At 37.7% G+C, this 12758-nt stretch overlaps 1 protein-coding gene across 8 annotated transcripts in view; it reads right to left on the minus strand.

Annotated features, from left to right (window-relative positions):
• GRIA4 (glutamate ionotropic receptor AMPA type subunit 4) overlaps window positions 1-12758 on the minus strand; it is a 237436-nt gene that overhangs the window by 48010 nt on the left and 176668 nt on the right. For 3 of the 8 annotated variants that reach the window (XM_074169083.1, XM_074169051.1, XM_074169059.1), the window contains exon 10: window positions 6026-6211. The exons of 2 other annotated variants lie outside the window; for them this stretch is intronic. In XM_074169083.1, the coding sequence (XP_074025184.1) occupies window positions 6026-6211 (186 nt within the window). Of the gene's footprint in view, window positions 1-6004; window positions 6212-12758 lie in introns of all 8 variants that reach the window. 3 more of the 8 variants (XM_074169075.1, XM_074169032.1, XM_074169042.1) reach the window with 1 other exon arrangement.

Consider the following 12758-nt stretch of genomic DNA (forward strand, 5'->3'; position numbering starts at 1 on the left):
AACAGCTGTGCAAAATCATGCAATAAAAGGACAAAAAGTGTGCTGAATCCATTCCCATTAGAGACAGGAATATTTTTTAGTATGATTCTCTGATATGTTTTTAGAATTAAGATGTCAGTCTTGAATGAATTGCTATTGATGATGACGGTGATTACAGCTGCTAACAATGATGTCTGCATGAAGTGTAAGGTATTGCAGCTGTGCTAATGGGTTATTTCTGTCATTAGGGACTCAACATTACATTAAGGTTTGCTCCGTTGCCTTGCCTTGCCTTGTGTGCCAAAGCTGTCATTTCAGCAGTATTTAAGGTGGGAATTGTAAGAGGAACTGGGACAAAAGTTGCACTGGTGGGAGGGGAACAGATGCAGAAGCTGCTGAAGCCTTTCTCCTGTTCATCATCGTGGTGTTGTATCTAGGTGGATTCCCAGAACAGAGCCCGTGGTCTGTGTCCAGCATGGACTTCTATATGGCTTATGGGCTAAGGAGGGCAACAGCATATTTTGAGAACGCTTGACTCACAACCTGCCTTCTGCAGTGGCATTACTCTGCTTTAGGCCTCAATGTATGAGATAACCTGCCTGTATTTACCCCACGCAGGCCCTGGCATCTTTGCAGGCACAATCAAGAGCTATTCATTAATCTCCAAAATAGAACTGCCATAGTTTTATTTTCTAAATACTTAGTTGACCCAAATTCACTTTATGGGGTAGCATCTTCAGTAATAGTACATAGCCCATAATTTAGCAAAGCATTTAAGTATGTCTGCCTTTTAGGATGTTCTTAAGAACTTTCATACTCAGTAAAATATACAATGATATATTTAAATCCCACCAATTTCAATGAGATTAAAACATGCTGAAAATTAAGGATGTGCTTAAGTAGCTTAATCCAAATGTTACTTAAATAGCTTGTGTGATAAAGAAAAAAAGAAATTGAAATGTAGGCTCATTTTCCTCATGAAAACGTCATCTTACAACTTTGAAACAGATAAATGCATTTAAAATAATATGTTTTTGTTATTTTATACACTAAATTATACTGAGCTATATATATTTTATGGAATTTAATTTCAAACCAATTTAATGCAGTTAAAATTTAAACCTATTTTGGTAGCTATATAATTGTGAATAATTCAAAAGAACTGACTCATTTCAGTGCAGTGGCCCAAAAATGCAAATTTGTATTAGAATTGCTATATATTAATCGTCAGATTATATCTGTCATTCAGAAATAGTTATGAGGCAAACTATTTGCAAATTATGACTTATCATCATAATTTTATGTAAAGATATTATAGTTTAAGCAACACAAAATCATCAATTTGCAAGCATATCAGACTATCTCTGGTGCTAATGTCTTGGGTAAACATTATGATAATATTGCTAATTCCCTGAATTTTAATGTTAATTTTGTAATACAAGACATTTTTAAAAATTAGGCTTCTTGAAATCTTGTGATTACATAAGTCTAACTGAAATAGATATTTTAAGATAGGTACTATATGAAGAACAGTAACATATCTAAAATATATTTTTAAATATCCTGAAAATTGTAAAGTAAATTTGGTTTCTGTAGTCTAAGGATTGTAGGATGGTTTGGGCTACTGGTGTTGCTGCATATTTTTGTATTTCCTCTCACTCATAAATTCCTTTTTTCTAGAAGGATGGTCAACTTTTTTTATATTCCTAAATTTAAGCTACTGTGAACACCTAATGTGGAGTCCTTGAAATTAAATAACTGAAAGACTAAGGGAGAGTGTGTTCTATTACTGATAATCTTCTCTTTATTTGTCACATAGTGGTATCCTCATTAACACAGTGTAAATGACAAACCTGGTCACTGGTCTTCAAAAGTGTCAGCTAATGCTTCATTTTTTGTGCCTGAAGATTGCTACTGGGATTAAAGCAAGGATCCCTGAGGGCTGTTAGTTTTTAACATGTGAGGTGGAAAAGTGACAGCATCATTGTAGTGTGAATTGTGGAGATTTTAAAGACCTAATTAGTACACACACTTCATATTGTATATGAAACACTGGATAAGATTCATCTTAACAAATTTAAAAGCTTACAGAGTAATGCAGAACTAGAACTATATCAGAACTAGCTGCCTGCACTACTTTAAGTAGTTAAAGAGGAGAAATAGGAACTTACCCATTTCATTGCAATAGTGATCTAATGTCAGATTATTTATAACGTAGATGCACCTGTTTCATGCCAATGAATGTAAAGGGACAGTACACAGCTAGTTCACAATTAGATGCCAAATAACTCTGAAAAGTGCAGCCTCCCCAGTCTGATCATATTATTTTATTTTTTTTTAAGAATACTGTGTGCCACATTAAGGTCTACATAAACTTTTCACTGTTGAAAGCTAAATAATGACAATAGCTGTGCATTGTAATCATCAGCATTTGTGCTTTGACCAGTTAATGTGCACCATATAATTATGGATTTAAATGATTAACACTATTAAAAATGGTGGGAACAATTAATGATTTTGTTGCCAGTGAAATCTGTTTTGACAAAGGCTAATGATACTTCACACTTGAAGCAACTGCATCTGTAACAGCATTTCAATCAAGGCTGCACCACTAATGAGTACAGATAATACAGATGGATTCTGTATCCTTCCAATATTATACAATGGGGCAAGATTGAGTCTGATGGTAAGAGACTTTTACTTTTCCTGAACATATTATTATAACCTTGCAAATAAAATCTGTCCTTAGTACAAGCTGTATGAAGGTGGTAAACCTGTCTGCAAAAAATCACGCAGGAAGTGATTTCAATGTCAGAAGCTTATGGCTTCTCAGATTTTAAACAGAAATGAGTTGTGACCTTTTCTGTTAAGCAGTGAAAGAATAGCATTCCGTGTCAGGAGAATGAATATTTAATTGGAGCTGACTGTTACTGTATTGGGAAACACTTGTTACATGTGCTTAACAGTATTTCATCCCCAGCCAGCATTTCTTCTGCAAGGTTGATATCAAGGGCTGTAGAGCCCCACACAGAATACTGCAGGCATTTGGATAGATCAGGGACAAATGACCAAGATTTCCTGGTAGTTTTTAATAGAGTGTTAAAAAAAAACCCAGGAAAATAAATATCTCCCCTCTCCTCCAACCTTCTGTACAGTCATAGCAAAACTGCACCACAGCACTTTAAACACTGTTTCCCCTGGGACATGATGGAAAAATCAACTACAGAGTTTAGGTGACAACTGAGCTGCTCTGTGCAGTCTGAAGGTGTCCAGCTTTCAGAACAACCAGCGCTGCACATGGGTCTCAAGGGAACATGGGATAAAATGTGTCCACCCTCAGTAACACGGATAGGGCCAAGAGGCATTGCAGTAAAGAGCAGGAGAGGAGGGGACACTTTCGTGTGGCACAGAAAAGGATCAATCTCACTGGCCGGCACAAAACTGTCTGTTAATCCTTTAATGTGGTTGGGAATTAGAAGTTGTAAAATGTTTCCCAAATAGATCGTCTCGTTAACTTGCTAATTCAGTTGCAAATTCTGTCCCAATCCTGACTGCTTACAAAAAGCCCTGTTTGAAGCATAGCCAACTACTCAGAGTACTCCTGTTTATGATTTGGGGATCTACTAGAGAAGATGAACATCGTCTTATAGCTCAGCTTTGCAGGAAAGTCTTTGGCTGACTGATTTTTCTGCTTTCTCTATACGGAATAAGTTAGGGAACCTGATATTCTGTAAATCATCTGGCAAGGACTCAAGGAAGTTACAGAAAGGATGCTCTTCATGGATTCCCTATGGAAATCTTAAGCAGCAAACTTTTATAAGTTGACAGGAAGAACGATTTCCCTTAAAGCTATACCTGTAAAAGTACATTAAACATGCTTGGAGCAGCTCTTGGCTTTAAGGCCAGCTGGAACAGGTCAGTCTGTGTCACTACCATGAAAGTTATTTAACCTCTAAACCAGGATGCCTGCATTCAAGCTGCTCATAGGCAATGGACTTTTCCCCATGCTAGTGCCCAGCTGGGCTCTGAAATTGTTTTGGAGAGTAATTATGAGCCATAAATATATCAGGGACCATTGCTGCAATTTAAGTTAGGCAAGCAAGTTCCAGTGCCCAGGGAACATCCCTGGTACCATTGATATGCTGGGGTAGATAAAGGCTAAGGGAGCCTTTGGACAGTAGAGCAAATACACTGGGCAACAGCAGACTTCTGTTAGTTCTTTCAGTAAAAAAGCAGCTCCAAGAGCTCTGCTGTGGCCCATTCCCAGAGCTCAAATCCAGAACCTCAATCAGACTGCGGCTTTCCTAAACGGACAGCTGTACAGGAACTTTTGAACTTGGCCACCAAACCTTTACGTTAACAGCAGCAGGTCACACTCTAGTACTGGCATGAACCTCTGTGTGGGCTTCCTAACGGCACTCTGTATTTCAGTCTAGCACTAGGGCAGTTTCGGTTTGATGAGGTAAATTTTTCAAGATAAATAGAAGGAAAAAAAAAAAACTCAAACAAAAAACTAGAGTTATTTCAAGTTTCCTCTATAATTTTCAACTAGATTATATACCACTGAAACTCCGCTATTAAAACTCTGTAACTGGGCAAAGGAATTTTTGCACAATATGTAGAATTTCTCAGATATTTTAAAAAAACTACTGGTGTAAAACTGTGTATAGCCATTGACATCCATGCAATGGCTAATGAGATTAAAAGCCAGACAAGGAGTTGCCTCCATTTTGATAAAATAAGTTTGAAATAACCTTGACTTTTAAAATCCTGAGAGTTGAGCTGCTTCTGAGCCACTAAAGTGGATATACATATTTGGTGATCATTTAGCTTTTCCACTCTTTAAAGACACAAGTGAGGTTGGTTCCTCCAAGAACTTGCAAGAACATACAGAGCTTTGTGAGGCTGGTATAACATTCCCATTCCCATGTGGAGGGGAAATCAACAATACCCTTGAGTCCCACACTTCCTACAGCAACAGTTTCATGTTGAGGAGTCCCTTGAACTGATGCTAGTGGAGAAGACTTCGACAAAATTTACCAGCTATACTTAGCTGACAGAAGGGAACAGAAATGAAACTGCGAGAAAAGCCACTAAGCTTTTGCCACATGTGGCGCTAACCATCATTGGAATTGTGAAAACTGCAACTGGGGATGGACCAACAGGTATGTGGTAGTTTTTTATAGAGAGATTAAGGCATGCTATGAGTTCATTGGTGAAAATGTTCTCACCTCAATAATTTTAGGATTTTTTTTTTTATTCCATCACTGAAATTAAAAGTCTTTCTAAGAATTCTGATCTTTCTCAGTGCAGATATTAGCAACTTCAGTCATCAGCAAGCACAGCTCTCTTTTTCTGCTTTTGGTAACATCAGATACTATTTCTTTGGATTTTTTGGAACTATTTTCATTAAATATTACAACTTTGTGTTTCAACAGAATTGTTAACTGTTATGTTATTCTGAAGAATCCTTCTCCAGACCACTGTATAACTCTTAGATGCTCTTAGTTGCTGAACTTACCAGGTTTGCTCTTAAATTTTATTATTGATGTTCATCTTAAAATTCTCTCTTAATTCTGAATTGCCTATTTGTGTACTTGTCTGTAGTGGTTTATTATATATGGTGGAGTCTCCATTTCTCAAACTAGACCAAGAGCCCTATTTCTTTTTTTAAGGATCTGTCCCCCATCCCATGAAAATGAATAAATGAGTGATTTTCTTCCTGACTAAGTTTTACAATGTATCAGGAATAGATGCTCTCTAGCATTAGTTCTAACATTAATGAAATTCTAAGGGATGTGCAAACTATCGACGTTCAAATGTTACAAGCTACTAGTTCAATAAGTAGTAGAATTTGCATGAAACTATTTGATTTTTTCTTGAAAATAAATGAAAGCACAGAGATCTGAAACAGAATTCTGTTTCTTTTCTGTACCCAGAGGGTAAATAAAATGCACATATACTTCCTATTTTATGACTAATACTATGATAAATTAAATCCTGCTTCAAAAATTGGTATGCTTACCCCATAAACAAGTTCTCCCACCATCCCATTCCAGATTTTTGTCTCTGGATCCCTTGCTCCATATTTTCCATCAGGAACAATGGCAATTTTGTACTTGATACCAATATGTTTTGCAATTTCTGACGCCAGATCTACACAGTATCCTTCAAACTTGTCATTCCCTTCAAACGTATCATGGTTTTTCTTGAACATAACATATGGGGCTTCCTATAATGAAAGAAGTAGAACTGTAAAGGAGAAGTATACAGAATACACTCTGAAAAGTAACATGTCATCTACTGACTGAACAACACACATCTTATCAAAAGTTCATGGATAGTATTAACACATTTAAATTAAAATGTATGAACAGAAATCCTTCTGGAAAGGTATACTATTTACACTGTAATTTGGCTTATACATTTCACAAGACTTATCAACCTTAAAAATTAAAAACAAAAATACTATCCAAGAATGCATATAAATTTTACGTTGTTTTAAATGAAAGACCTCAGCGCAGTATATGCAAAATTTAAAGCATGGATAGAGGTTGCACCTATATAATGTAAATGACTGTGGGATAATGCAAGGTATTATTTACGCTTTTGACTTCAGTAAGTAAGCATATCCTCTAACAAAGTGTACTTACTGTCTGTGTAATTTCAGGTGCACAGCCTGAATGATTTGCTCTCTCGGGGTTTAGAATGCATAGTTACTAAGAGGCTACATACATTTTAGTGAGAACATAGAAATAGGAAACACATATCCTCTCCTTCGAATAAACAGTGCAGACTCTGCAAGGTCTTTTAGGATTAATCTAAGCAATATGCATGGACAAGAATGGTATTAAGCTGGCACTGACTTCACATGCTGCATGAAAAAGAAGTACCAAAAGATTTTTGATTGGTGAGTGCCTTTGAAAACAATGAAGCCTGTCTTGAAAAGTGGATCTTACATTCCTTCTGTAAACCATACTATCACAATAGTGAACATTATGTGTTTGGGAAATTAAGGTAACACTGGGAAAACAAGGTCACATTTTTCTTTTTTGCTCTGTGTGGATTCAGACGTTAGCAATCTTTATGTAGAAATGTACTTTCTGGTAGTATTTTAAATTACTTCACATAATTCATATTCATAGCCAGTACCAGATAAAATACTTGTTACTAATGTCAACTTTTCTTTCAATTTATATCACAAAATACTGGCAATTTCAGTTTTCTCTGTGCTGGCCCTGGCAAATACTTTGTAATCTCTATTAGGTCTTTAACAATGGAAGATACGTGGCACTGCATGAGCAATAAGGGGACTGAAGAAGCCAATTCCAAAATTTTTCAGTGTCAGATAAATTTTTCCTTTTGCATACCAATATGTAGCTTATGTTAGCAGGGTGTGGACCCACCCAAGAGAAGAACTTGACAGGCAAGCCTGAACAGTGTCTTTACTTTACTATTATAAGATGTGAAGGCAGAGAAATAAAAAAAAGAGAGATTATATATGGTAGACACTATTCCCTTTACTTATGTAATTTTACTCCCTGTGGTAATTGTGCACAGGACCCACCTCTGAATAAGGATTGCAGAATGGAGCTTTGGGTAATGTGAATGGAGAAAGTTGTGTAGTTTGTTTACTTCAATGTGAGAGAAAGGTTGCAGATTAAATTCAACACAGTTTGGGAATGACGAAGTGTTAGTGTTTCCTTAAAGACAGTCAGGTTCCTAAGTATTGCAGGAATGTCCCACTCTCAGGTGTATTCCCAGAACATCTCCTCTCCCATCATCTCCTTCTTAGGTTATTCTCTGCTATGGACATGCCACAATCCCTTTCCAGTAATTCAGTGTGGGATGCCATTGATGCATTATGGCCATTACTGCAGCTAAGGAACAACACAGCAGGGAAAAGTGTCCACAATTGCCACTTCCAAAGTCAAACTCTGTCTGACTACCTTGTTCCTGACCTATATATGAGTATAAACGCCGAGAGAAATTTGACAACAGCAGATTGCTGCATTTCTTGAGCAGATAGTTATGACCACTGCACAGCGAAGGACTGCCAAGGACTTCTAAAACTGGGGCTGTTATCCCCTTGAGGCGTGTGTCCTAGGCACTGATAAGACCACTGAGCTACAGCATTAACTACACACTGAAATCACTACAGTGATGCAGTGCAATACTTTCGCTCATACAGACTTTGTGTCTTCAAAGGAAAACTGCTGAATATTACCCACAGCCTGCACCATTTCTTGCAGTCCTATCCTCAGCTAAATCAGCTTAATAGCAACCACCTTTCCTCCAGAGGGAGGGAGAGAGAAAAGGAAGGAGAAGGGGTCCTGTCCTCTCTTTGCAGTAGATCTTGATTTTGGGGAGTATTCTGGGCACATGAATTAAATGTTCCTCCCTTATGTAGGCATTTTTGTTCCCACGAAAGGAAAAGCCAAAATCTGGGCCTTTCTACGTATGTTATTTCACAAAAATGGTTAAAAATAAACAGAGGCAAAAAATACTGTCTCCTTACTGTGATTTAGACAACTGCTAGCTAGAAACACAACCAAGTCTTGTCCAGCATCCTGTGTCTGTGGACTGTCCTTACAAGTTTCAGATAGATTCACTTGCTGCACCTCAAAAGCAACTTTGTTTTTCAAAGACGAGAGTTAGCGACTGCTATCTCTTCTGATTCAGCCTTTCTTATAAAACCCAAACCAAGGGCATACAATTAAAGTCACACCAGGAAATAATAATTCTGCAGAGGGACAGAAAGCAAACAGGCACAGAGGAGGCCAGGTCAGCCTGTTCCTCTTCCCAAAACCCAGACACTGTGCTTCCGCTTGCACCTCGTCACTGACAGGGGTGCTACAAAAAAAGCATTTCAACTGTCTCTGCACATCAGAGCAAAGTGACAGATGCCTTATTTTTCCTGTTAAAGGCTAAATAAACTTCAGCCCTCCTCCCCATGACTTATGTCAGGGAACACCGAGAAGGGAAGCAGTGGGGTGCAATACCGTCCTTGGTAGATGCAAGCAGCAGCAGTCCCATACAGTGGAGGGACCACCAAATGAGGGATCAGAAGACCTGGGTTCTGGCAGGGATCTGTTGGGTAACTTGGAGGAACTGCATTGGTTCTCTCCCCATCCACTTCTCTTTCTACACACTCTGATCTTACTAATTTAGAGCAAAATACATCAAGGACCATCTCTTAGAAAGCAATTCTCTTATAGATTAAGGTAGTACCTCTTGCCATGACTGCTTTAAAAGAAGCAGCAATTGAATGAGATCTGCCAGTGTGAAACAATACAATTAAAAATAATGGGAACACCTACTACCTCTTGCTTACTATGTTGTCCTTTCCCTACTACCTATTTTACACAAAATAAATAACAGTTTCTTTAATTGTTGTGCCTACTTTACCTGCCAAATATTGAGATACGTGTTTTCAAGGTAGAATTTGAAGGGGGTATGTGGGCAGGACTGAATGTGGCTTTCCGATGTAGACTGTTTGCAAAAAAAATCAAATAGTAGCACTAGCTTTAAATTCTGTCCATTTCAGACATTGGGGGTGACACAAACTAATGAGGTATGCAGATGTTATTATAATAACACCAGGGCACTGAAAGGCAAGTTTTACTGGTTTGATAACAAGCATCTTACACAGATGAACTTGCAAGGTCACACTGCAAAGTCATGAAATATCTGAATTGATCAATAGCATGTACTCAGCCATATCTTGATGCTCTTTTCTCTCTATGGCAGTGAAAAGGATAATTTTTTTCCTGTATAATATATTACAATAGCGTTTTCTAAATTACTAGTAATGTTAGTGTAACCATGCTAGTCTACAGATATAAGAGATGCAAGATATCTATGGAGAGGTAATATCTTCTATTAGATCAGTTGAAATAGCTGAAAACAGTAGGCATGCTTTTTTACTGTTTCCAGTTACAGCATCTTATCTAATAAATATATTACTTCTCCCCACCATTTTTGTATTTACTACATTTTTGAACTATAAACTCTTAACCTACTGATGTAAAACACAGGTTTGACTTACTGCTGAATGAGGTTTAACACCAGAATATTTGCAAGATTTCAGCTGCTTAGTAGTATTCTATGGGGTAGTGAATCAAGGAAAAGTCCACATTGAAATGATCAATGACTAGCACAGAACAGATATTTGAAATGGTGCAAGCTTTACTTACATAACTCACAATTTTATAACAATACTTAACATTTGTAAATACAAGTTGATGTCTGCAACAATTACCTTTATAGATGTAAACAAATCATTCCACCACATTGCCACAAATTCATGTGTACAGTAAAATGCTCACAACTGATGATTCCTACTATAAGGTAAGCTGGAGAAAGTAACTAACCCGAATACCAAACAGATCTATGTTTGGCTTTCCTATTCTAAAGTTCATTTCAAAATCTTTAAACATTGTAAAAATAATTTGTAAAAGGACAAATATTTGTGCAAGGAAATGTCTCACTTTCAGAACAGGAGTGGCACACATTATCACACTTTATTCTGAAAGAAACTTCTGTAGATGTCAATGGAAGGTTTTCAGTTTTTGTGTTTTGTTTTGGTTTTTTTTTTCTGAATAAAGTGTCCAGGATTCGGTTTGAAGTCTTTATTATTGTCATGCACCAAACTTCAACTTTTTTCTCCAGTCTACTAAAGAATTTAATTAGTAAAATTTCCAATGAAAAAATATTTTTCTATTATGAGAAAGGAGGTTATAGTTAGAATTTTTGAGGTAAGACTCTGTCAAGAATATGTCATTCAAAATAATGAAGGTGGTTCTCAGTCACCTAACGAAGGTATCTGTCATCTGAGATGCCCTAAGGTAACCTGTTTGATCTCCAAGTGCTTTGTGCTGCCGCTTTATGGATAGGTCTCATATCCTCAGTGCTAGGCATACGCCTACGGGTCACTGAATCAATTTCTAAATCTTTGTGGACTTTGAAGAAAACTTACATACTTGGGGCACAACTCATCCCACATGCCTGAAACAACATACAGTAGCTGAGACATGCACATGGAACAGTCATGTATGGTGTAAACCAGGCAAGTGTCATCCTGCCAGTGTAAGAAATGGGGGGTAAGCAGTATAACCTAGAGCATCTTAAATGTCACTGGGTATTTATAAGTGGGCAACTGAATCAATACCCTTTGTAAAGTCATCTACATTTAGATGATTCAGTCTTGAATTGGATTCTGCCCTTGAAGCTTAATCTGTCAACAGCAAGACTATCTCATGAAAATACTGAGCTGGAAGCCACGATACAGACGCAGCTCATTGTACACTGCACTTTAGTTCTAAAGGATTTTTATGGTTTTTTAAATTTTGCAATCTCAGAGTAGGTACAGAGTTGGCTGTATCATGAAATGGATTAGAGAGTTTGGAGCAGTCTTCCCAGCCTGTTCTCCTGTATTCTACCTTAACATCTTGTCACTGTATTTCTCAACTTGCTAAATTAAAGATGATCATTCTTCCTAGCTGGGTAAGTCACTCACTTTACCTTAGTGTTAGAGGAGGGCTTTACACGGCATCCCTTCTCCAGTCATACAATTACCTACAGTGCCCTTGGAGGTCCCAAGCCACCCCTGGAGGGAATGCTTCTCCACACAGGTAGAAAACCTGTCCTTTCCAGAGGGCCAGAAGTGCAGGAGGTTGTGCATCACATGAGGTGCTCTCCCAGTGTCTTTGCCTAAACCATGACACCCAGGAACTATAAAAACCAGGACTACATGGCAGCTGGTAAAGTGCATGAGCTGTCCTTGCTGCCACCTCTCTCTGGGCTGCTCCTTCACCCCATGACTAATCAGAGATAGATTGAGTGCCTATGCACTAAACAAAAACTGTAAATTAAATTCTACGTGCTCTCACTACATTACAAATGAACATAACATTTTGCCAAGTAGAAAACACTGAAGTAAGTTCTGAAGATTGCAGAGCTAATTTGTTATACTGCACCTTCAATGCAATAGCTATACAGCCACATTACAGCAAAGTAAGCATAGACACATAAAAACTGAAGAAACAGCAGGCAAATCAACTTGTGCTATTTGGCTTCAGGCAAAAATTAAAGCGAGCCATGCTGAAAACTTATAAACTTTCTTATGCTGCCACGACACCTGTCTTTGAAAAGCCTGACAGCACTGGCTGCAGAAGCTTTTCAGTTTAATGTTGGAAAATATGCATGCGACGAAAATTATATGTGTTGTCTACAATGGTTCAACTTCACTTCAATGTGAAGTGGGCAATGAAGAGGTGAAAAAGTCTCTGTCTGGCATTTGCAACATGGCTATAATACAGTGAAGAGCAAAATAACAGGAATCTGAAAGTTATTCTAGTTAAATATATCTTTTCTTTGTGTGTGTGATCATACGCTTGTGGATGCGGAATACATTGCCCTGGCAGGCCGACATTAAGAATCATGGTTCTAATCTGCCTTCAGCATCATGTGTGCAGCTCCCAATGGAGACCATGGGAGATGGGCACGAAAAGGCAGAATTCACCATATATTCTTATTCAAACCAAATTCTGATATATTTCTCTTGCACTGTGTTTCGGAAACACTGAAAGCGGACGCTTTTGGTCAAGAAGCAGTGCTGCTTTCAAATAATTGCATTTATCCCAAAATGACATGCTGCATAAACATAGGGCATGCTTTGGAATATTAATTCAGCTTTTTGGTTTTGAAAATGATCCCACCAGTCCTTTCAATACAGGGACTGGAAAAGTTCTTTTGAAGATAACATTTATTATGCACAT

Source organism: Numenius arquata, chromosome 1, assembly GCF_964106895.1.
Source record: "Numenius arquata chromosome 1, bNumArq3.hap1.1, whole genome shotgun sequence".
Lineage (NCBI taxonomy): Eukaryota > Metazoa > Chordata > Aves > Charadriiformes > Scolopacidae > Numenius > Numenius arquata.